Source organism: Psittacula echo (assembly GCF_963264785.1).
Source record: "Psittacula echo genome assembly, chromosome: 4".
Lineage (NCBI taxonomy): Eukaryota > Metazoa > Chordata > Aves > Psittaciformes > Psittacidae > Psittacula > Psittacula echo.
The window spans coordinates 59,079,672-59,105,214 of NC_137738.1; the positions used below are offsets into that span (position 1 = coordinate 59,079,672).

Sequence of the window (25,543 nt, forward strand, 5' to 3'; positions counted from 1 at the left end):
AACAGCTGTAAAACCCATCTGCTCAACTGAGGGTCTGACCACCGCCAAGTCTAAAGAAAAGTGGTTTCAAAAGCATAGCTATATCTACCCCTAACACCAATGGTGTAACTAAAATGTATTTAAAACTGTGGACAATATCACTTTAGTCCTTAGGGGTATAAAAGCATTTGATATCTTCATGAACAAATTTAATGAGGTGAAGTCTGAAAGATTCAGTATTTTTTTCCTTTTTATTAAAATGCCACTTGAAACAAATTTACAGTAGTATTAACATGAAATTCTGTGAAAACTCTATATTTAAGTCATGCATGACTTACTGAGAGCACTGCGTTCTTTACATGGCAAGTCTGCTATATCCTAATATTTTGGCAGCAGTTAAAATAAATTGAAGTAGATTAAATAAAGCCTACTTCTTTAAATTGAGGAAATTTCAAGCAGAGATTCCACAATGAAAAGACTGTCTACAGGAAAGAAGTCCAGTCCTCATTGACAGGCAGAAACATACTGCATGGAACAATTACTTCCAATCAGAGTATTTAATATAAGTTAACCAGGGTGTTGTTATCCCTTTGCCAGGATCCCTGTGAAATTTTTATCAAAAATGTAAAGTAATAAACATTGTAACATACACTGTAAGAGAATCAGAGGAAATATATACTGTTATTTGTAAAGACCAGCTGCAGAATAAGAATTTGACAGAGGCAAATACAGATTTTCATAGTCTAAAAAAATGCATAAACTGGCCATAGCAACAATCTACAGAGACAAAGTACTCATCCGGTCAGAAAGATCCAGGAACCACTTATATTACTCCTTAGTTATCCTGCAAATACAAGATATTGAAATTAACTGGCATTATATTCTGATACAGTATGTTTAGATAGATTTAAGGCTTGCTTATCTGATTATTTTGGGGCCCTGAATGTTTCCATATGTATGTGTAAGGGAGGAAGACTGCTCTTAGACAAAGTAAAAGATTCCAGTGAGGTCAAAAGCATAAGGCTGGCCTAGAGCTAAGGAGTAGGAGCTATGAATAACACCTAACACCCTCTTTCAGGTTGGTCTCCAAAGGCAAAGGAGTGATGGCCACCAGTGACAAGGAGCATGATTTTCAAATACCAATACCATAAAGACATAAATCACAAGTCCACCCAGTTATCAAGAACAAAAAGAATTTTGAAAACTAACCTGCCTAATTTAATGTCAAATAAAGGAGAATCAGGGAAAGCTACAATGCATGATGTAATGCTACAGGGTAGACTGTCTACAGCTGAAAAACACACGCTTTCCTTTATGTCTGAATTAGAAGACCAACCCAAAATGAGTTACTTCAAACACAAAATGGTTTGGTCATTCAAAACAGCAATACATACTGTATCTTATTCCACATACATCCTAACTCTTGTACTACCAGAAACACTCACATGAATTTAAATCTTCAGCTTAAACTTCAGTTGGTAAGTTATACTAAAACTCATAAGGGGAGAGATAGATAACTCCACATACTATATACACTGCAAGGTTCAACTGCAATAGTTATGAATAAAACCTGAAAGTTCAGCTTTTGTTCATTTATGGTTAACCTTTTGAAACAGTTCACTACTTCTGACAGTTCCATAAACTTACAAAACTAATTTCTTTAAGAACCAAGATCTCCTGCTCAGCAAGCAATTATCCAAAGATTAGTGTCTGGTAATTCATTTATTCCCTTCAATGAGCAGAAATAATGGGAATTGGGTTTCTGTGACTTTAAGCAGCTCATGCTCAGTTACTGCCAGATGCTCAAAGTCATCACAATGAATCAGAGCAGGAAAATACATTAATTGGATTAAGTGTTACTTTTATATTTCTTTCTTCCCAGTTGAAAATAGAGAACATGTTACCTCATTTAATATGAGGAATGTAAAAGTAAATGTAGTAAAAATAATAGTAAAGCTAATAAAATAATGGAAGAGTAATTCTGTTCTCCTGCATTTCTTCTCTGGTTTGAGAGCCTGGAAAAGCAAACAGTTGCAAGCAACTCAGCTACATAAACTGTAGAAACCAGTGCTTCGTATTGGCAATTTGCATCATTAAACTATTGAGAGCCAATACATACAGGAAGTCAGGGACTTTATATCTTGCTGTTGAAGATCAACAACATAAAATCTTGAGACAAATTGTCCAGATAACGTTTTTACTTCAGGGAAAGAGGGAAGAATTTCAGACAGAATAACCTAAAATACTCTTCAAGCCACTAGCAGAGCAGCGCTGACCTTTCCAGATGCTGCTATATACAGACAATAACAGTTAAGAAGGAAATGCCCCTTCATTTGCATGCAGAACTTTGGGAGTGCCACTAGTTGCCTGCACCTGTTTAAGCCAAAACCAGGCAGCACACTGTTCCAACAATCTATTTTCATAGCAACTGGTCTATTTTCAGAGAAGCTGAAAGCATTACAGAACAGAAAAAGTAGAATGCTCTAGTTAAATAAATGATAAAAACAAAATAGAAACATTTTAATTATATTCAGTGTAACTGACTACCAATGTGATCATCACAATCAGGACTTTTTACATTAAGAGATCAGCACACATAATGTCTAAGCTTTCAGATTCAGTTTTTCAATTGTTGTTTTAACCTCTAATACCAACACACCCCAAAAATACCTACAAACTATGTTATAGCTGAATACTTTCAAGTTTTGTTTGCTACAATGTTTTCTTAAGTGTTTTCCTTAGACTAAGAAATTACTAGAATGCTTCCACTTGTATTTGCCTATATCCAGCAAAACCCTAGTCAGCCAATTTATTTACTAGACAGTTTCCTGCTAAAAACCCTCCAAACGTCATTTACAAGTATTTGGTCATCTTCATGAGATATAATTAACACATGACCAAAAGTCTCAAATAGCAGATTAGCCCAGCCAATGCTTTAAAATTTAAAAAAACAGTTGACTGGCAGGTACCAACTGGCATCTATCTCCCAGATACTCAGCCAAAACATTATGCCCTGCCATGACAGCTTCCAGAGGAGCAACACACTGCTTCAGAGAGGAAGCAACTTTCAGTTTCCAGCTCCTACCAAATGTGGGGCTCAGCATGAATTCTCTCTCCCAGAGACAAGACATAACTGACTTGGCACTGTCTGGCCTCTGTGTATGCCAGGGGTTCTGTAATCCTGACAAGATTAAAACTGGAAACAGAAAGGTTACAGAGGCAAAAACAAAAAAGGCACTGAGCAGCCATATATTGCTGAGAACACATTTTAGAAGTCTACTAGTGTTGGCTTCTAAACTACTTCAACTTTCTTGATATATTCACAGTAGGGTTTTTTCTTCTGCGTAGCTTAACTTTGCACATCAAACAACCACTGGTCACAGTCATGCCTGGAAAAGACGTCTACAACAGCCTCATGTTTGAAAATCGCTGAAAATAATGCAGCACCCACAATTAAAGTCTAACTGTTGGTAGCTATATAAAATTTAAGCATTCCAACTAAAAGATTACCTTAACTCTGAGGAACAGAATCATACAAAAGCATTGGCTACAAACCCTGCATCAGCCTGTTCTCCATGTGCACATGAACTAAAATCTGGAGCAATTAGAGGTTGGAGCTCATATCACGCAGAAGACAGTTCAGCAGATACAGCTAAACCAGTAACTACATACAACATCAGAGCATCAAAAAGTTCTATGGGGCATTGTTTTCTGTACCAATCTTATAAGGCTCTAGTAAACCTTCAAAGGGGAAGATAACTTTGACAATAAAACCCTTAAAGACCCAACTAACTGGATTTGTAAATGTTATCTCTTAACTAGCAGGCACTGGTGTGAATGTCAATGTGGATACTGCTATTCAGAGCAAAGACAGTACAGATGTAGCACATACCCAAAAGTGTATGCCTGGTTTTTGTTGTGCCCATCACCAAAACCAAAATGCTTGGGGACAACAGAGGACACCTGAAGTCGGATTTAGCTTCCATGTTGAAGCACTCAAGTGTAGAAGATGTCTGTGTGGTGGAGGAGTCAAAGCTCCCACTAGGGTCTGCGGAGATCTAGTCAGCATGGCTAAGAGTAAATTGCAGAGCTTCAGCCCACCCTAAAGTTGAAACCTGCACCTGGCTAGCTGAATAACTCCCCAGATTCCACTGAATGTCCCAGCTAGATCTCCATCTCCTATAACCTGCAAGTTGAGTCCCGTACCTTGCTAGTTCTTCCCTGGTGTAACATCACAATTGCATATTTTGCATCACTGGCTGACATGCTCGTGTCACTCAGCATTCTTGTGCAGCAAAATAGACAAGCAAGTAGAGCAATGCTAAAGAAAAAACACCAAAAGCTCTTCAAAGCAAAGCGCACATTCCTGGTCCAGTGCGATGCCAAATATTACTGAATGACTGGCACCAGCAACATTTAAGAAGGCTACTTGCACCTCAATGCGTATCATGCCTTTCAGACAAAAGAAATCCTACGACCACCACATTTGCTTCAACAGTTCCAGTGACCCAGATAAAAACATGAAAAAGAAAGGCAAGGAGGGGACCAACTATGTATACCTATTTATGATTTTAGTACCTGCCAGAAATTACTACTACTGGCAAACAGGCAACTATAAATTGAAACTGATACTCCACAAACTGGAGATGAGCATATGAACAGACGAGCTCTAAAATCCTACCGCACTGTTTTGTATTATGAAAGATTTGTGATACCTTTGTCTTAGTAAACTGAAATACACTACTTACAGAATTTCGAAGGGCCTGTGTCTGTCTAAGTTAAATCAACTGCAAGTAGAAAAAAACCTTTACAATTACGAAATAACTTCATAGAACAGTGCGGAAAGTAGATGAAGAAAAAAAGTAACTGCTAAAACAAATGACAATGCAACAGCAACACATAGCTGTAGTCAGAAGCAGTACAAGTCCATTTGCAAGATAAGAGCTTATATTATCAAGCAAATAAATCTGTATGGCTGCAGCATTCTCACTAGAAGGTGGCTTAACAAGAGCCCTACCTTTAAAATAAGCAGATTGATTTTCACCTTTGATCTCTTCACCAGCCCTAACAATTGGTGGAGGCTCTTTCTTCCTTCCTCTGCATTTACACTAGTCCCAGTCTCCCCTCATTTAAACTTTGTGTAAACACTGCTAAGCCATTCTCTAACCACCTGCTAAGATTCCCACTAAAACATTCATGCCCTCGCCCAATCACAAACCCTTATTCCCATTCCTCAATCAATGTCTTTGCGTTATACAAAGCTACACTCAACCCTTCACTAAAAGGTTGGCCACTACAGCAGTTTCACACTTAGTGGCAAGATTACCTTAAAATTAATTGATCACATTCTCAAACTCCAAGTTTTGCACAGACACGGATAGTTCTGGTGGTAATGGCATGGGGACCCTGAGAAAAAGTCAGAAGAATCATAAGGGCCATAAGCCCCCCGTAAATTAAATCTAAAGTTAAAAGGTAGAGCTTACAAACTGATGGAGAGTCCTGCATTACAGAGCAGATGCACTGCCTTTGTTAGAGACCAAAAGTAGGCGGTGAAAGTCTATAGCTTGTTGGGAAACACAAAGTATACACAAGATACAGTAGTTGTTATAGGGCAACCTCTCCTCCTCCTCTAGCTGAAAGGTTTATGGGCTTTTCTATCATAGAGGTTATATGTGTATAAAATTAACAACATGGTACTTATCTATTAAGCAAGATGCAGAGCAAAATTCAAAGATACATTAAGATCCAGAATATAAAATGTTGTCAGGATTAAGTATATCATTATAAACTAGTGATGATTCTGATAAAATGCATACGGAACATTGCTAAAAATTGTATGGACAAAAGTTAGCATTTAATATCTTAGAAGGAAAAAAGCATGATTTACTTAATTACTGGGAGATCACAATAAATCTACTTATCAGCTAAAATCACACCAGCCAGAGATTTGCAAACAAGTCACCTTGTCCACATTATGGTTACTAGCCATTTCTAAGGCTAAAAACGACCACTCTTAGTTATCTGTTAAAGCCCACGGAGCCTCCTCCATTTCAGATTTTAGTTTAACACACAAAAGAAAAGCAGTGACCGTTTTTTTCAGCCATTATGACCAAGTTGTGGTACCTCAGTCACAGAAATTGTTCTCTTCCAGAAAAACAGGAATAACTATGTTTAAGAGAAATTACAGAACAGTTCATGCAGCGCTCTACAGGGCACTGCAAAAGCTCAAGAAAAGTAGCACACGGACTTTTTTTAAAGCAATGTCTTCATAAAAACAATGAAACCCTTTTCACTCTAAGAACACTGTTCATAATACCAACATCTTCTCCACAGTAAACACTAACCAGCAATCTCTTAGGCTGAGTTCCTATCTCAAAGATCTAACACCGAAAGCTTCCACAGAAACCACACTGCTTATAAAGAAAAAGCAGTGAGAAATGATAAGATTTACCCCTTCAGAAGGCCATATAAAGCTTGCAGCATATTTTCATCTTGAAATTAAGTTTGTATCCTTTTCATTCTGATCTTCAATTCGAAACCTACAGGAATGCTTTCATATTAAGAATCCACATCCTTTTTGTTTGAAACTCCAGAACAACCACATAAGTCCAGTGGCAGGCAGTCTTAAAGACACAATACAATTTTTCACCTGGCTTTCAAATTTACTGCTTATAGCATCATGCTTACCTATTGTGATCAGGAAAATATGCACCTAGAGGACTGGTAAACCTGAGACCTCAGCTGCTCAGAGGCAGCTATGACAGTATCTCAAAGAACAAGCAGAAGGATAGTTTGTAGGATATCTGCCTGTCCCTACCTGTATTTTCCCAATACAATTATCCTTAATGAATAGAATTACTTACAAAATAATTAAAAATATTTCAACCAATTGCTGAAAGAGTTTAGCTAAAAAAATATTAATACACTATACAGTTGTTTTGTCACAGATCTTGATGTAGAGACGAAACCTGTATCACATAACATACATTAAAATAAATGTATTATACACATGTACAAAATATTAATGCTGTAGCATGAGGTAGCATGAATTGCACACAACATACTATATCCTTTGCCTAATATTAGAAAAAGAAATAAAAATTCAGAGCACAAGAGCTAGGTCACACTGATTAAACTTCTATCATGCATACAAAGACTGACATTGTCCATATCAATTTTGTGCCATTCTACTCCAGCTTCCCAGTAAGCTATCCAGCTCTGTCCTGTCCCCCTCACACACACCTTCAAGGGTCAGTGATTTCACTGCATGAAACTGAATGTTCATTAAACTGCTGCACTCTGAGCAAAAGACTTTGATATAGAGAGAGGTGTAAAAAGCTGTTAATGCTCTGGCTTCAATTTGTGAAAAATGGGGTTACTCTGATAGGATTAAGAAGACTCATCTCAAGCTTGCACATTTTATTTAAGCTTCCAGAAAACTTCCTTGTATTGATTTAATTTTCTAGATCATTGCCTGCACCCAGCAGTGTCAGAAATTATAAGTTGAGAGTTCTAATTTCTTTCAAGTTTGGAATGCAGTGTTAGGTTTTGAAAAACCTAGGGTACATACATATTCCAAAGGTAGGAAATGACTTGAAGGTATAAAAGAACAAAGGACAATTTCAAATTTGTTTCCATGTGCCAAAACAATAAAGGCTTTCATTAAGTACATACCTTCAGTTTTGTCACACAGATGACAACTTAAATCGATGAACTCAAGAGGCCACAGGCAGTACTGTCACAAACGAATTGAAGGAAAACCCAAAAGTCATCATATAAATTGTACACAAGAATTGAAAAAAATATTATCTAGCAACACTTCATCGACTTCCGGAGAAGGCTGTTACTCTGAGCACGTACCACTGACATATCCAAAATACGCACCATAGCTCAGAGTCTTGATTTTAATCTCACTTGCTTTGAGGTTAATAGCATCTTTAGGTAAAGCACCACTACCACACCTTCTTTCCTCTCGTAAAAATAAGCAGCATTATATAGCAGCTGATGTAATCAACCAGTTCAAACCACTTTGAAACTACTAGAGTATGCGCTGAACATGGAGCAAACTGACAATGAGCAGGCTTTCAGTCTCACATACGTAACCCATTGAGATTATTCCAATCCCAGCATGTTCTTCAGCATATTTAATTATAACACAGGCTCAGGATACTGTCCAAGGAAACCCTGGTTGTGTGGCCCAAGAACACTTAGTACTTTCAATTCTTTTGCTGGGAGACACAGGCCTCCTTGGGCAAACCAAACTGGTTTCTGTTTTACACCAATCTCGTTGTTCAATTGTTCATTAGGACAGTAACTAGTTAGACTCTAAGGGAATTATATCAGTAGCTAGCATGTTTTTACTTATTCATATATATGTTCTTAAAAAAAAAAAAGAAAAAACCAAAACTATTCTGAGGTACTTTGAACACACTGCTGAGCAAAGCACACTGGAGAAGACAGGCAGCCAAGAACTTCATTACTTCTACTTATTACAGCAAAAAGGCAACAAGAAAGTTGCTTTACAACTTGCAGTCTAAGGACAACCCCACCATCTAAGGGAGACCACGTCCATGGGATAACAGACATGTTGCTGATAACAAGATTCAGACTCAGCATCCCAGTAATGCCCTCCTGTGTGTGGGAACTAACACTGATGACTTCTAAATTGGTCCCATCCCTGCTAAATAGCTGCTACTCTGACTTTGCTATTAGAACAAGTCATGCCTATCCAGTTCCCATGAAAATTAACAGCAAGATATAAAACAGAGCTGCTATTCCTGTAATAAATTATATATCTGGAAATAAAACAGATAATGTAAGACCACAAGGGAACGTTTTCCCATAGAATTATCCTTTCTGTACATATTTGCTGAAGATTAAACTGCAGTAGTCTAAGGCTGCATTAACTGTCTATGCTCGCAAAAGAGACTAAAAAAATTTGTCGAAGACACATGAAAGAACCTATATGATTCCTTCTGACACAATGAGTATTCAAAAATAAATCAGTTTTATTATCAGTGCTACATTAGCCTAGATGCAAGTAATTGGTACATCTCCTTCCTTGTAGTTCACACAGCAAAAGCAATTTCAAGTTGGGCAATTACTTGTTACGTGTTACAGCTCAATGTGTTTATAGAAAATCTTTATTTTCCTTAGCAACAAACAACAATGTAAATTAGAATTTTATGAATATTCTTCTCATTTCAAAGCATGATCTTTAAGGTATTGAATTCTAAGTTTTTATTCATAATTCAGACCAACAAGCTCTTCTCTTCCTTTATGATATTGCATTACATAAAGATGTGGAAAAACTAGTCTTAAAAATTCAGACTAAGATTTACATAGATGTTTCTGAAAACTAAACCATTTTTTTTTTTACATATACATTTTGTTTAAGAGACTAGAAAAAGATCAGGAACGCCAATAACAAAATTTTCTTAAATATTTAGCAAACTAAAGATGCTTTCATGTGACTGACCAAATGCTTATCCCCAAATGTTTTATAAGTATTAACAGACTAATACATAAATCTAGAAGTAAGGAACTCAAATACAGATAAGGATAGTTTCTAAGCGTGTAACAATTCGACAGCTAAACCTGAACTGCAGATAATCTTAACTGAGGAACTGAGTGGCATGCAGCTCTTAAAATAGTAAGTAGTATCTATAAAAAAATTTAGAAAATATTAAATATTAGATTTCATATGATTGTTGAACCCTCACATTATGAAACGGACTGGCCTAGAGCACAGATCCAACAGCATAGCCAAGGCAGGCAGGCACAGCAGCTTGCACAGCCACTAGCCAACAGCAGGGCATGCCAAAGAAGGCCAGCAGCTCTTTTCAGAACAGCAAACACTTGCTCAACAGCAGCAGTGCCACAGGGTACAGCCCCCAGCAGCCACTGGAGCAACTGTCCCTTGTGACACCAGGAGTCTCAGCCGAGAAAGTGCTCCTGAGGAAGGACGCATTTGAACAGGTCTGGGGCCCCTCACTGGAGCTCCTCCTCTAGTAGATGTTACTTCAAGCAGAGAGGATAAAACCTTAATGATTTTGTTATCTGTAATTAATGAATAAAACTAAGTAAAAGAGTAACTAGACAAAATTATGATATAATAGTTTGAGAACAATCTGCTACATTTCTTCATTTAAACTAGTAACTGAATAAGGGAAGAGAGACCAACATTAAAAATTCAAGTCGGTCTGTAACAAGGCTACTCTCAAGAGACGAAAGAAATCAAATCATGAGAGCAGAGACAGAATATTATCAGGAAACTTAAAATGTCTGGAGACAAAGCGGGGTAGGTTAAAAGATGAAATCTGCTTTATGGATAGGCAAACACCACTAAGCACTGGTATGTCTTGTTAAGTCTAAGAAGGTCTATTGATAAATATACACATTTGCTAACTTCCTCTTTAGACAGCAGCTATTTAGGCCAACTCAAAAATCAGAAAGGGACTTGAGCAACCTCCAGGAATGGTAGCCAAAATGGATAAGACAACACTGAACAGACTGGAGGCACCAACTAAACAAAACAAAGCTGAAGAGTAAGGAGCAATGCATACTGGAAACTCGACTGAATGCAGGTACTAATAAAAAACAGCAAAAACATTAGGTTGTGTAAATAATGCAACCTAGATAGCACAATGTCATCGTAGTACATCACGTCATGCCGTAAAAAAGCAAAGCCTTATTTAGAATATGACACAAAGTACCATTCTCCATATTACAGAAGATTATAGCAGTATCAGATGATAACAAAGAAATAGTATTAACTGAGAGTACGAAAAAAGTTCCACATGAAACAAAACTGTTAAAACTTGAAAGATTTGTCCAAGGAAAAGATGTAAAGAGACACACACATGAAAATACACACACACACCAGTCCCAAGCCACTTTGTCCGAAAACAAACAAACAAACAAACAAAAGGCAGATTACAGACCAGCAAGCCATGTAGATAACATATGCTCAAAATGAAGGATGAAAAGGTTTTTTCTGCTACTTAGAAATTAAACCATGTTTGAGTCTTTATCCATCTGCATAACAATCTACCCACATGATCCTGTTGCTTACTTGGATTCAAAATGAGAGCACTTAAAAACACTTTGCCTACACCCTTCAGAAATTTGCCATTTAAGGATGAGACTGAAAACCAGTTTTAACACTATCTTAAAAACCATCAAGGCATTTCTCTTACGAAAAATAAAACTAAACTTTATTTTGGTTTAACACTTTATTTAAAAAACATGTTTTAAAATATTTTAACCTCATGTTTAAGAACTTTTTCCTTACTTTGATGCATGTAACAAGATTAGCATAGCTGCAGGCACTAAATTACATTGAGCTTTTTAGTGTTGTACCAAGGTAACAGCCTCAAGAGAACACCTTTATTGATAAGGTTACACTAACAGCAAATTACTTGGCAGGGCATTCAATAATATTCTGCTTTCATCTAATTTTTCATCTCATGAATAAAGCACAGTAAAATCTTAGTATTTAGGTGGGTTTGGTTGAAGGAGATTTTAGAGAATTGCTTTGTCTGAAAAGCAGCACAAAAGCTCATAACTTGAGGCATGTGCTTTCAATGCAGAGCGGTGGCAACAGCCAGCCACCCCTAGAATTTTATTCGGATGTGAAATTAAAGTACTGCCTCTCAAGAAGCCCACAAAAATAAACCGGTAACTAGCTTTTAGACACACGAGGAAGATTACTCTCCCTAACTAAGGAACTTGTTGCAAGTTAATCTGCAGCTGGAACAGGAAGAGATCCAGCCAATGTGAATTCCAAAGCGAGGAAAAACAAAAAGACAACCTAACTAGCAGGCACAAGGCTAATCAGTCTGCAAGCTAGTCATCAAGAGTACAACAAAAAGCGCCAGAGATGGAGGCATAAATATATATGCGAATGTGTGTATGCATAAACAGTAACAGTATTAACTAGTCTCTCCTAAAGAGGGATAGGATACTAAAGAAACTACCTTCAACTTTCCAGTTTGAGTCATAACTTCAACTACTTCAGAGTCTTCATTTACACACATATTTATAATCATAAAGCCAGGTCAAAAGAGTAAAAAAAAGACTGCAGCTGAATAAAATTAACCGTTACTTTTACATCAGATTAGTTTTCAGATAATTTGCTCCCATCGCTAGTTCCCCACACTGGTTTCAATATCCACACAAACATGGGAAGGAAAGCAGACTACAGCAGTACCAACATCCATCAGTCCAATCTTTTGTGGAATTACATCCTTCATTGCAATGTGGTCCTTATTGACTAAGCTGTTACATAGCAGCCCGCTTTCTCATAATTTGCACACAAGTTGCAGTTGTGTGCTCTGATAACGTCTATGTTCCAAAACGGACCTATTTCTTAAAAGAAAAAATGGGCAAGAGAAAAAAAAGCCAACTGCTCTCTCTTAAGCCATAGTTCCATCTTGCCAAGCTTCCCAATTCACTGTAAACCACATCCCATAGAATTAAAGTGTGGTTCTGAAGGACAGTTACAGAACAAGGTCATGGACAGGGGTAGAGCAGTTGACATCATCTACCTGGACTTGTGCAAAGCCTTCGACACTGTGCCACACAACATCCTTGTCTCTAAATTGGAGAGACATCAATTTGATAGGTGAACCACTCGATGGATAAAGAACTGGCTGGATGGCCACACACAAAGAGTTGTGGTTAATGGCTCCATGTCCGGCTGGAGACTGGTAACAACTGGTGTTCCTCAGGGACCGGTCTTGTTCAACATCTTTGTCGGTGACATGGACACGGGGATTGAATGTGCCCTCAGCAAGATTGCCAATGACACCAAGCTGTGTGGTTTGGTTGATACATTGGAGGGAAGGGATGCCATCCAGAGGGACCTTGACACGCTTGTGAGGTGGGCTGATGCCAACCTTATGAAGTTTAACCATGACAAGTGCAAGGTCCTACAGCTGGGTCGGAACAATCCCAGGCACAGCTACAGGTTGGGCAGAGAAGAGATTCAGAGCAGCCCTGTGGAGAAGGACTTGGGGGTGTTGGTCGATGAAAAAATGAACATGAGCAGGCTTCAGTGTGCACTCGCAGCCCAGAAAGCCAACCGTATCCTGGGATGCATCAAGAGGAGCGTGACCAGCAGGTCGAAGGAGGTGATCCTGCCCCTCTACTCTGCTCTCGTCAGACCTCACTTGGAGTATTGTGTGCAGTTCTGGTGTCCTCAACAGAAAAAGGACATGGAACTGTTGGAACAAGTCCAGAGGAGGGCCACGAGGATGATCAGGGGACTGGAGCACCTCCCGTATGGAGATAGGCTGAGAAAGTTGGAGCTGTTCAGCCTGGAGAAGAGAAGGCTGCATGGAGACCTCATAGCAGCCTTCCAGTATCTGAAGGGGGCCTACAAGGATGCTGGGGAGGGACTATGCATCAAGGACTGTAGTGACAGGACAGGGGTAACAGGTTCAAACTTAAACAGGGGAAGTTTAGATTGGATCTAAGGAAGAAATTCTTTACTGTGAGTGTGGTGAGGCACTGGAATGGGTTGCCCAGGGAGGTTGTGAGTGCTCCATCCTTGGCAGTGTTCAAGGCCAGGTTAGATGAGGCCTTGGGTGGCATGGTTTAGTGTGGGGTGTCCCTGCCCGTGGCAGGGGGGTTGGAACTAGATGATCTTAGGTCCTTTCCAACCCTAACTATTCTATGATTCTATAAGGTCTTGAATTATAACAAAACTGATGATGGTGGTTTTATCTCTGAAGCTCAGGGAAACGGCAAAAGATTCAAAGAAACTAAAGGAAAAAAAAAAAATCAACTTCAAACTGTTCTGTTAAATAAAAGAGCCAGCCCTGTTCAGCAAAATTAATTTTCCATATACAGTAGTGGTTCACTTGTTCTCAACATTTGTAGATCTTTGCAGTCATCCATTATTTCCAGTATCTGAGTTACAGCCTGTATATGACAGCAAAGGCAGAATTCCCCTCCCTGCCCTGTCAGACCACAGCAGTCCAGCTCCAGGAGTGCTGATGGTACCAACAGTGTTAAACCAGCTCAATGAACTACCAATCATTCTGATACCCGGATACATCACCAAACACTGCACTTTATAAGGTGCATTATTTATATGGCAGACACAACACAAGCACACAGATAACCAGTTCAAGCCAGCAGATGCACTGTCTTCTAATAACACTAACACAAAACAAACATGAGTATGCAGAACAGGAATAGCAGTATATACTCCCTGAGCAAGGCTATTTGTACAAGTGAACAAACATATGAGAGAATAACCCAGTGGAGTTACAGAACCAGCACTATAAATCACAGAGTATGGAGTAATTAAACTAGTAGAACTAGTATTTTTATCTTTTTTTTTTTTTCTTAATCTCTGTTGCAACCAGAATCTCAGAATTTATTTGCCTTTTGAAAACAGGCATGTGTACATACACACACAAAATCCTACATAATATCAATCCAGAGAGCACAACACAGGACTCGATGCTAGATCAGTAACTAAGATAAAACAGGGGCTGGCTCAGTGCTCCACAGCCCCCTGTGCCAATACCAACCGGGAGAGGACCCAAGTGCTCTTCCTGCCAGAACCTGGAATGGCCCAAACCTGTCCCTTCAAGGACGATCAGACCACAGCTGCATTTGAATGCTTAGGCCTACTAGGTCTGCCCATAGGTCTGCCCAGTTTCCAAGGACAAAGAGCCTCCCAGATTTCATTGCCATTATGTTTTTCCACTCAACTTTTTCCACAGACACAAGGAACTATAAACAATGAACAAAGTAGTTTCCTGAGACTTCAGGCATATCTTCCTAGAAGTGTTACACTGGCGGCTTCTCCTCTTCTGTAGTTAGCTCTTGAACAAAAAAAAACTGGCTACACAAGGAAACAATGAAATTGCTTATATAGTACACTACATAAGCAAAGAAACAAGCTTTTTACTAACATGAATACCAAAATACTGTATGCTACTTCTGATCAAAATTTTTCTTAAAAATATGAACCATAATTAGATGCCCCTTGAAGACATCTGTGAACCTTCTATAACCTACAGCACAAGTTTTTCCATTAACACTCCCAAATCCTGCAACAATGTTATAGTTATTAATCTTATTTATCCAGTGCTGATGCTGCATTCTGGAGATAGCGTTGCTGCCTTGCCTGTACTTTTACTTCCTTCCACTCCTTATCTGCAAGGCACTTAACTAACTACATCCTCCCTCCTTCTGCTTCCCCCCATTTTGCCCTTCATACTGATAAATATCCACCAGTCTACTAAAAAATAACAAAATCAGCACATACTCGGATTACTAAATTCTCTCCCATTCTGCCCTACACAGAGATAGGCATCCATTATTAAGAGATTACAAAATTTTATTAAGAGATAACAAAATAGTACGTACTATAGTCTATTTAATTCCTCTTTTTTAGGAAAACACCAGGCAAGAGACAACTACTGGCTGGTCCTAGAAGAGCAGGCACACAAAAACCTCTGGCGACACATACGCTTCTGGCAACAGCTAAGTAATACTGTAGTTTAAAAAATTTGAAGTCTGTGGTACTCTGGATCAACTGCAAGATTCCACAGACACCTGGGGTCCCAGGAGAGATGATCTGAATATTCATGCCTCTCAAAAATCAGCACTGCAGATTTTAAAGAAATATTTTTTTCCAGATAGATTAGAATATTAAACTTTTTATTCCACAGCAAAACCACAGAGCAAGAAAACTTGTGTTACAAATCCCAGTTTTCAAATTCATTAAACCTGACTCAAACTCAAGTCTCCACCTGCCAGTTTTGAGTTGCTATCAGTCCAAACACAAGAGACTAACTAGATTAAAATGAAGTAATCAATAACATGGAAATGATCTGGCTGGATTTTTTTCTAACACTAAAATCATACTGACTTTATCCTATTGATCATTCTTTTTCTTTCTACAGCATGCCAGCTAATCCATGGGTGTTCAGTAAGAGTTACATTAAGTGCAGCTTGCCATTTCTGACCACAGCTCCCCTTGGTGGCAAGCTAAATGTTGTATCAGAATTTGTTTAGTTCACTCTTGACCCTACTTTAAACAAGATACAAAGTAGCAGACAAACAGTTTCAAGGCAATGAAGTTCAACACTCAAGAACCAAAAGTATTGCTTGACAGCTGTTGGTTAGCCCTTACGGTGCACAGACTCATTAGTGTAGTTTCAGGTATTGAAGGACACTTCTTTCATCTGCTGTTCCGCTAGTTACAGGAGGCACTTTTGTATTTGCGGTCCTCCTTCCCATGCACACAAGTCATCTAGACAAGGTAGCTATCTTGTGCTATTTCCCCCAACTTAAACCCATCTGGATTTAAAAAACAAAGTTAGTTCTTCTGCATTGCCCAAACCAGAGCACATCTGACAGAGCAAAACAAAATGCAGCTGTAGCTTGGCTGGATTTTCTTCCCCCCTAATAAAATAAAAAAGTAGTAAGCAATGCAGGAGGTGCTGGCTGCATCCAGAATCCAGAACTCTTCCTGTTCTTCTAAACAGTATGCAAGAACAACCAGGCTCTAAAGTCTGGTTCCACTTTTCCTCCACTCTTTTCTGCAGTCAGGCAAATTTTCAGAAATCATGGGTGGAGCACACCCACAATCTTGCCTCACGCGAACACCAGTGGCGCATTATCTCTTGCCTTCTGGAAGGCAAGAGAGAACAATTTCAGTCCCCCTCTTGTTGATTATTTTGACTACTGCACTAGTACCAAAAAGTCAATTTTAATTTTTTTTTTTTTTTTTTTTTTTTTTTTTTTTGTTAAGACTCTTGGAGCTGGATTGCTACAGTGTTATAGGGCAGGGAGTAGAATTCTGCCTCAAATAGCCTATCAAAAGACCAGATCCTCAGAAAAAGCAATTGCACCTCTGTACTGTGAACAGACCCATATATTAACCACTCAGGTGTTTCTGCATTTCAGACCAGCCAGAGGCTGTCAGATCAGTATACAAATGTTTACAGCACCTCCTCTGAACCTCATTCTTCTCCTGTACAGGATAAGGAGCCTCAGCACCCACCTCTGGATATGCATTTCCCTTCTGCAAAGTGGGCACTGCCACGCCTGATGCATAGACATACATAGGTGCCCATCTTTTTATCTCAAGAACACCCTGCGATACACCTTGTACATCACTGCATACAGTCCAAACACTGGAGAGTACATCACTTTACACTCTACCATAGTTTTCCAGCTCTCTTACTTCAGTCTAAACACATGCCCTGGTTCTCTACTTCAGCCAAAAAAAAACAAACAAAAAATTAAGTCAGAGGAGGAAAATTAGCTTCCTTGTCTCCTACATCTCAACTTTAGGACCATTTGTCCCAATACTAAAGAAGACAAATTTCAAAACGCTATTAAATGTCTGTAACACCACTCTGTGCTGAGAAAATTTCCTAGAAAGCTTATACCCCTGCAGTGCTACGTAGCTGGAACACCTTCTTTTAGTAAACAACAGAAGCATAAAAGACAACGTTTGGTTTCTTTAACATTTCATTTTAAGAATATGTAAACTAACTTTCAAATAAGCCACCTTGATTATTATTTGCCATAATAAATTATAATTCTTAATTCGTTACTATTGACAGCCAAAAACTGCACTTCCTCAACTTACAAAGTCAAAGCACAAGATCCTTTTCAAGATAACTTACACAAGATAGAATATACAGCCACCTTTGAATTGATACTTACGTGTCCAGAATGACTTAGATCAGTAATGGCAGAGTGGAGATTTGGTTGTGATAATACCGCTATGTCTTTAGAGTTTAGTAAACACCATTAACTTTACTGGTAAGTTTTGGGATATTGCTTACAGCAGTAAATCTCCACATCTAAATGATGGTTTTGGCAACTGTTAAGCCCATTCTTGACATATTTTAAGCACCACTGTACCCTACCGTTACTTAATCATTTAGACTTCTCAGTAGGCTAATGAGAGCGGGGAATAAAACTTTCTGGGATCAAGAATATGCATTCCCATAATGCACGATGACATGCCTAAAAATACTGCTGTAAAAGCAGCCAGAGCACACCTGCTTTTTTCCCCCTGAAGCTTCTCCCCGATGTCCCGGGAGCTTGGTGCCCCAAGCCCTGGCTCTGAGGCACGGCTGCGAGCGCAAACCCTCGCAGTGACGACATTGGAGCTCCTCTTTGCCGTGCTGAACGATCATTTTCGAATCTTTCGGTCCAGCCCCATGTGCTTGCGGCGGAGCAGGCTCCGGCCCAGCCCTCCCAAACGTCCGGAGGGGTCCCGCTGATTGCCCGGAGGGGCGGGCAGGACGAGCAGCAGCAGCCACCACCCCCCCGGCCACGCCGCGGGCCGGCCCTTACAGCCCTACGCGGCGCGGGCATTGACAGCCGAAGCAACCGGCCAGGCAGCTCCTCGGCCTGGGCTGTGTCGGGGGAGAGGCCGAGGCGGAAAGGGCTGTAAGCCACACCGAGCCCTTCCCCTGCCGCCCCTCACCTGTTTTAAACGCCAGCTGCTTGTCCTCCCCGCCGCCGAAGAGCTTGAGCATGGAGACGAAGAGGACTCCGCACGAGTTCTGGATGCCGAAGACGGCGCCGTTGCACCACATGGCGGCCAGCATCACCACCCAGCCCCAACCGCCTTCGGGGGGCTCAGGCCCCTCGCTGCCGGGACACCCCGAACTCACAGGGGCCTCCGTCTCCGCCCGCGTCTGAGCCCCACTCTCACCGCTCGGTGCTGCCGGGCTGTCACTCCCGGGGCAGCACTCGCCGCCGTTCTCTCGCCGCGGCTCTGCCACCACCGCCGCCGGCGGTGGCTCTGCTGCTGGCGGACCGGGCAGGGGGACGGCGGCGGCGAAGGGGGGGCCCTCCGCTCCCCGAGGCTCCAGCTGCTCGCTCACCGGCGCCATTCTCAGCCGCGACGCGGAGCGGGCGCGAGACCCTCCCCGCGAGCCGCTCCCTCTTTCCTCCTCGTCTTCCTCACGACCTCTGGGCCCCCGCCCGCCCGCCCTCAGCCCCTCGCCGCGGGCATCCCGCGGCGCTCTGCCTGTCTTGTCTGTTTGTCCGTCTGTCTGTGTACGCGCGCGCGACCGAGGCCGCCCCGCCGCTCGCTCTCGTCTAGCCCCACACCCGCGCGCGCGCCCGCCCGTCCCCCCTTGTTCCCGCCGCGCCGCGCGCCGAGGGGTGACCGGCCGCCGCCGCTTTATTTTAAAAGGGGGGCTCCCGTGGGGGCGTCAGCGGCACGAGGGCTTTTCCTCTGCACCGATTGGCTGAAGGAAGGGAGGCGGGGGGGGGAGGTGAGGGAAGGCAGGCGAACTCACGCTCTGCTGTTCCCCCCCCCCCGCCTGTTACAGCGGAGGGGGCGAGGCGGGGCCGTGGCGTGTCAGCGGCGGCGGTGAGTGCGAGCGCGAGGTTGGGAGTCAACAGCCGCCGGCGCTGGCGCTGGGCGGGAGGCCAGCTCCTCGAGCCGCCCCACACAGGTACCGCGCGCTGTCCTGCTAGCCTCGGCGGGCAAAACGGCAAACAAGCCCCTGGCCCCGCTTCCAGGCCGAGTTTGTTCCCAGTGAGGCAGGGCAGTTACACCCAGCGGTGTCCTCCTGCGGCTGCTCTTCCTCTAGGCAGCCGTGCGCTAAAGGGGAAAGTCTGAAACTCCTTCCCCTGCAGTTTGCTGACAACGACCAAGTAAAGAACAAAACACCCCAAAACGCTAAGCGAGGGGCTCCGCTTAGCCCCAGTATGTTGACAGCCGTTGCTCTCCCCACACGCCAGTCTCTCGGCTCTGCCCGGCTCTCACTGGCCCCCGAAGAGCTCTCCATCGCCCACCCTCCCTTGCTAGGGGAGGGCCCGGGCTCTGGGCTTTCAGCGCCTCGCTGCAGGGCCCTCCGGGCATCGGCTGCCCTCCAGGGAGCTGCTCTCCGGGGGAGCTGTGCACCTGCTCTTGGGCCACACTTAGCACTTTGCCAGGAGTGACACTGGCAAAAATGCTTTTCCCTGGTTGTCGTATCCTTTTTTTACAAAGGAAGAGAAAATACTGCAGTTGAACACCTGATTAAGTGTTTCCCACTTTTACAGAGGCATCCACTCTTGATGCCTTTTCTCCCCACAGCCAGCAAAAGTGAGAGGATGAGGAAAGATGAGGTCAGGAGTGTTAAATGAGAGGCTTTCTCACTGGTGATCATGCTTCCGAATTCTCAGTCGCACATCTGTTCATCTGTTTGGCAGCTATGTTTTCAACTTAAGCAGTTTGGGTCTGATGAGGACGAGGAGCTTCTTGAAAGAAAATCAGCAGATTAAATCTGAGTACTTCGTCCTTCCCCATGAGACCTGGAGGGCTCAGAGGAGTCTCTTGCGTTTGTACGCCATCCTCATTTCTTCCCTCAGAGCCTAAGCTGCTATTGCTTAAGTCAGTGGCAGCATCCAACTCCCCTGCCTGCCTCCTTTTTTGGGCCCTGAATCACCTTCTCTCTCCTACCTACCAGTGACCACTTGGGGAAACAAAACTTAGTCCAAAATAAAGCACGATGACTTAAGACAATGCCTCGTTCAGCACAAATTACTCAGCCACTCTCCACATGAAAGCAGTAGTTAAAGAAAGAAAACCATGTAATGACAAAATGAAAGCCTGTGTAATAATGCACATTGTATTGGTGTCAGCTTTAAGAATGCCTTTCAGAATTAATTGACCTTCGTACTCTTAATTTTGCATGTTTAGTGTCCTCCAATTCATTTTACAGTAAGTTATATTTTAAAAAACTTCACAAACACAGTTATGATAATAAGAAAGTGCATTTTATCGATGCCCTTTGTCTTGTTACCATGCCCATCTAAGTTAAACATAAAAACATTACACATGCATATACAACGGCAGTAAAATATGGAAAAAATAAGACAGCGTAACAAAACGCAATATAGCTGAATGAAATACATAATATCCTCAAAGCAAAGAGAGAACTTTTGGCCAACCATTGAAAAGCACATCTGTTCCCCCCAAGGAAAAAATTTCAATGCTTATGAAAAACACCAGCCTATCATAAGCTTAAATACGCTCAGAATATTTCATAAGCAAGTTAACATGCAAAAGTTAACGCTTCACATTCTCAGCAAGTCTTTGTCCAGAGGCAGTTGTCCAGGTCTACGGTGCATTCTTACAACAAATCAAGCTTCACCCAGCACAATGTAACACTTTTGAACAGTTAGGACAGAGCGAAACTTTTTTTGGAACCGGTTTCAATCCTCATTACGTTTGCCAGCGATGATTAACTTAAGAAAACTTTGGGTTGCATAGGAATAAACAAGAGCAAAAACAAGATTGGATTTTAATCATATTAATAGGACTGACCAGAAGAGTCCCAGTTCCACGAATGCTTAAACATGTTTCTAACTTTTAGTTTCACTCCTTGTATTACTTCAACTACATCCCTGAATGGGGGCCTGTGACCTGTATAAAGCAGTCAAATCAGCTTGAGGAAAGAAACATAATTTTTTCTCTTTCAGCCAGCATTCAGTTAAGCACAAAACTAATTCCTTCTCCACATGTTTTTCAGTGTAATATTTATATACTGCAGTGTGTAATATTTATATACTGCAGTTTCATTTCCCTGTTTCCCATAAACACTGTAATGGCTCCCCCCACTTTTAAGATAAAAGATGGGGGAGGGGGTTAAAATCCATTGTAAACACATTGTGTGCAACTTCTAGTTCTGGGCATGTCTTAAGATAGATTATATTTTCCAGTTGTTAAGTGTTTCTTACCCCTGATTAGTATGAAATCACTATTTTTCCTCTCTCCTCACATTGTTGGGAATGAAGAGTCACAAAAATCTGATTCATCAGTACATACAATTTTTATAAATTTGACGGCTATAACTACTCTGCATGTTCCTTCAGCATTCTGTATCTTACTGTCCTATTGCTATTTATATAAACTAAAAAAAGGGGGTTATATTATCAAAAAATTAGGGCACATGGGGCCTTCCTTTACAGGTCTTCAGTAGATATCTTGGGAAATTTTGTACCCCTTTGCTCTTTGGTACATTCTGCTACTGTCAAGAATGAAGTCTCTTCCCTTTCAAGAGAGGTCTCTTGAGATCTCAGCTATTTCCCTAGTAGTTCCCAAGAACAAGAACAATAAAGGCTCACTCTTCATAGTCAGATAATTTCCAATCCCCACCTTCCTTAGAAAATACACTTTGCAAACAGAGGACAGGCAGATTCAATTTCAGTTTGATTTCTATAATTTTTGTTAAGGGAAATAATTCACAATAAAAGCACTGGTGTTTAAATTCTTGCTATCTAAGAATTTAAAATGTGACTATTTGAAATTAAAAACCCAACCTAATTCTGGAAAGACATGTAACAGGAAAGCCACCCTTGTGGTTCTGTTACTTGAGCCCTGTGATTACAAGAAAAATAGTTCAAAAAGAAAGGGAAAAAGAAGGAAGGCAGACATGGGAGAATTGCCATAAAATAGCGAAAATAAAAAGATTACGGACTTGTATACAGGTAACTATTTCAGCTAAACTGTTATGAGCAAGGGAAAAAAAATCATCAAACCAACATAAAACAGGAAAGTGAAAATATCAATTGTGAATCAATAAGCTGAGAAATGTGATGTGAGAAACACCTTGGTTTTGTCTAAGATTTTGTACTGGGTTTGTACGTGGGAAGCCCATGCTGGAGCAGGCTCCTGGCAGGACCTGTGGCCCTGTGGAGAAAGGAGCCTACCCCAGAGCAGGTTTGCTGCAGAACTTGTGACCTCACAGGGCACCCATGCTGGAGCAGCCTGTTCCTGAAGGACTGCGCTCCGTGGAAAGGACCCCCATGCCAAAGCAGGGGAAGAGTGTGAGGAGTCTTTCTTTACTCTGATTTGATTTGTAATAAATTAAGTGTTTCCCAAGTTGAGTCTGTTTTGCCTATGATAGTAATTGGTGAATGATCTCTCCCATCTTTATCTTGACCCACAAGCCTTTTGTTATATTTTCTCTCCCCTGTCCAGCTGAGGAGGGCCATGATGGAGCAGCTTTGGTGGGCAGCTCATGTCCAGCCAGAGTCAACCCACCATAGATTTGTTCCTGTTTATAGTAACTTATTTATTTTACATGTTTTATTAATATCTGATAAAACAAACATCAATTGTGTATGCAAAAGACATAATGCTTGTGACAGACATCTGCTGTGGTGGTAGTTAGCTTATGCCTGTTTTAGGATCAATATATAAAATGCCAGTGTCAAGGGAGGAACTTGCTCTGTCATCTGTGGGCTCTCAAAGGCCAGATGAGGAAATGGCATCTTCTGCAACCCTATCTGAAATTCTAGCCAGCTCCCTATTAAACATTCACTCTCTCACAAGCTATGGAAAGTAGACCAATACTTCAGTAGCTCTCACATACAGCGTTTTCTTCCACCATAACAAATGTTTCAATTGCCAACTACTTAAAAAAATTTACCTATATAGTTGAAGTATGCAGTTATTGACACACCAAGACAGCCTTTTCCATAAATCACTTTATATGCAGAGTATTTAAAAATTATGTAGTATTCTGCAAAGGTAAACTGAACAGGATACCAAGTGTGAAAGAGTACCCTTTCAGAGAGTTTAATTCTTCCTTCTTTGTGGATTTGATTGGAATTTGTACTGTTATCAATGAAAAGGGTATACCTACATCATTCAGGGAAAATTAAAAAGGTCTTTAGTAAAATACCTAACTTTGCCACAAATTTGCAGCAAGTGGTACAATAAACGCAAACCCAAGACAGCTGGGCACTTTTCAGAAAGGACATGAAGCTAACACAAACCTTTGTGACCACTTAGACTAATGCATGCTCTTAATGATTAAGCCTTTTTGTTGTTTAATTTTCAGCTTGTATTAATAACATTCCTATTCAACAGAAGGATTTGGCCTTAAGTCAGAAAGATGAGATAAACAGGACAACCATTAAAACACAAAAACATATGGTATCACCAACTGTGTGAAGATCAACATCAGATTAAATCCCATTCAGTGAACAGTGTTTATACATCGTGTGGTCAGACAGGATGTTCTACTGATGCTTCAGACAGGGTTCCAGCTGTGTTGTATGAAGTACAAGGACTGCATCTCACTGCTGAAGCAAGTGAGTCACATTTTCAAAGATAAAAAGTACAGATTTTATTTGTTTACTGTAAAGCCCAGTAGAGCATTGGGAGTGTCTAACCTTGGTTTTAGCATTTGGTAATACCTACAGTAAAAGTTTCCTACAGTGCTATTAGTTGTCAAGGTACAGGTTCCCTCCTGCTTCACAAATAACTGGAGAATTTTCTTTTTTGTCCTTTCAAAAGAGAAAGAGTGAGCGCTATGAGAAAGGGAAAGAGAGTAGCTTAAATGTCTAATTAGTGAAGCTGAGGGTAACAGTTCCAATTCCCATATCTACGTTCATTTAAAATTAGAGTTTCAGACTTACCATTTCTTCGTTTATGTTCACCTAAAGGATGGGTGATGCCTCATGTCTGGCTCCATTACAGATTTAATTTTGGGTTAGATTTTTATTCAGCAAAGCGTGGATGGGACTTGACAGGCTGTTATCTGGGACACAGTTAACATATAACTGCTGTTATTAAAAGTAGGCAAGTGAAAGAAAGTAATAGCTCTTAAGTGTTAAAGCCCACCTGCAAGTCTCCAGTTCCACAAAGCTAAGTTTTTTATGGCAGACTTTTAGTGCAGGATCCCTCCATCCTACTTTATCACTGTCTCCACTGTGAACATCTGATCAGAGCTGGTCATCTATGTAGTCTTGGTAGGAGGGAATAGGGAATTCCACGGGACAAATTACTTTTAACATTATCATTTATGGTGAGGTAAGGGATATTAAAGGACCTCAGATGACTAGCTTAGATGTACAAGTGAGAACCCTAGGCACCTAGAATTCGGTGAAATTAATCCCACGCATGAATATTAAGTTGGAGATCATCCTAAGATAACGTTTATTTAGACCCCAAACATGAAGTTTGTTTTGATCCTATTGCTTAATGAGTAAGTGTGAAGATTACATTGTCCTAGCATGATCATTCTTGGCAACGAAAAAACTAACACTGTTGGCAACATTCTCATGCAGCTTCAAAGTTAACATCTCTTTCAAATGAGCAGGAATTGCTTCAAGCCATTGTTTTAGGCTGTCTGCAGACTTGGTTTGATACCGCTTTCCAGGTCAAGTGTTTCATGTTGCGTCCATTATCATAAGATCTAAGCACCTCAAAGTTCCTTCCTTTGTTTATATAGATTTAATATTTTCCAGACCACCTTTGCGATCTCAAGAATTCAATTTGTTTTCAGCAAAAGTTTTGAGCATCAGAGAAGTAAATGTTTTATCAAATAAACTCAATCTGATTGTTGTCTATAAGCAGATTTTGGTTGTCTGCTCATTTGCTACTAAACTAACTTGTCAGATTGCAAAATGTCAAAAAAGAGAAGAGCTACTACCTCCAACAATCCTACCTAAGCAACAAACCACCAAGAACAGATGACACTAATCCTGCTTTCTTGCTTTTTTAAGAATTCTAATTTCAATTCAAGTTAAATTAATGTTATTTACCACCTTTTTCTTTTTTGTCAGT

The 25,543-nt window shown here is 40.8% G+C and overlaps 1 protein-coding gene across 1 annotated transcript in view; it reads right to left on the reverse strand.

Annotated features, from left to right (window-relative positions):
- Positions 1 to 18,863, reverse strand: part of SLC16A10 (solute carrier family 16 member 10) — a gene marked incomplete at both ends in the record, with an annotated part of 75,304 nt that extends 56,441 nt beyond the window's left edge. Inside the window, one exon of the mRNA XM_080616933.1 lies at positions 18,452 to 18,863. Within this exon, the coding sequence (XP_080473059.1) occupies positions 18,452 to 18,863 (412 nt within the window). The remainder of the gene's footprint in view (positions 1 to 18,451) is intronic.
- Between the last annotated feature and the right edge of the window lie 6,680 nt (positions 18,864 to 25,543).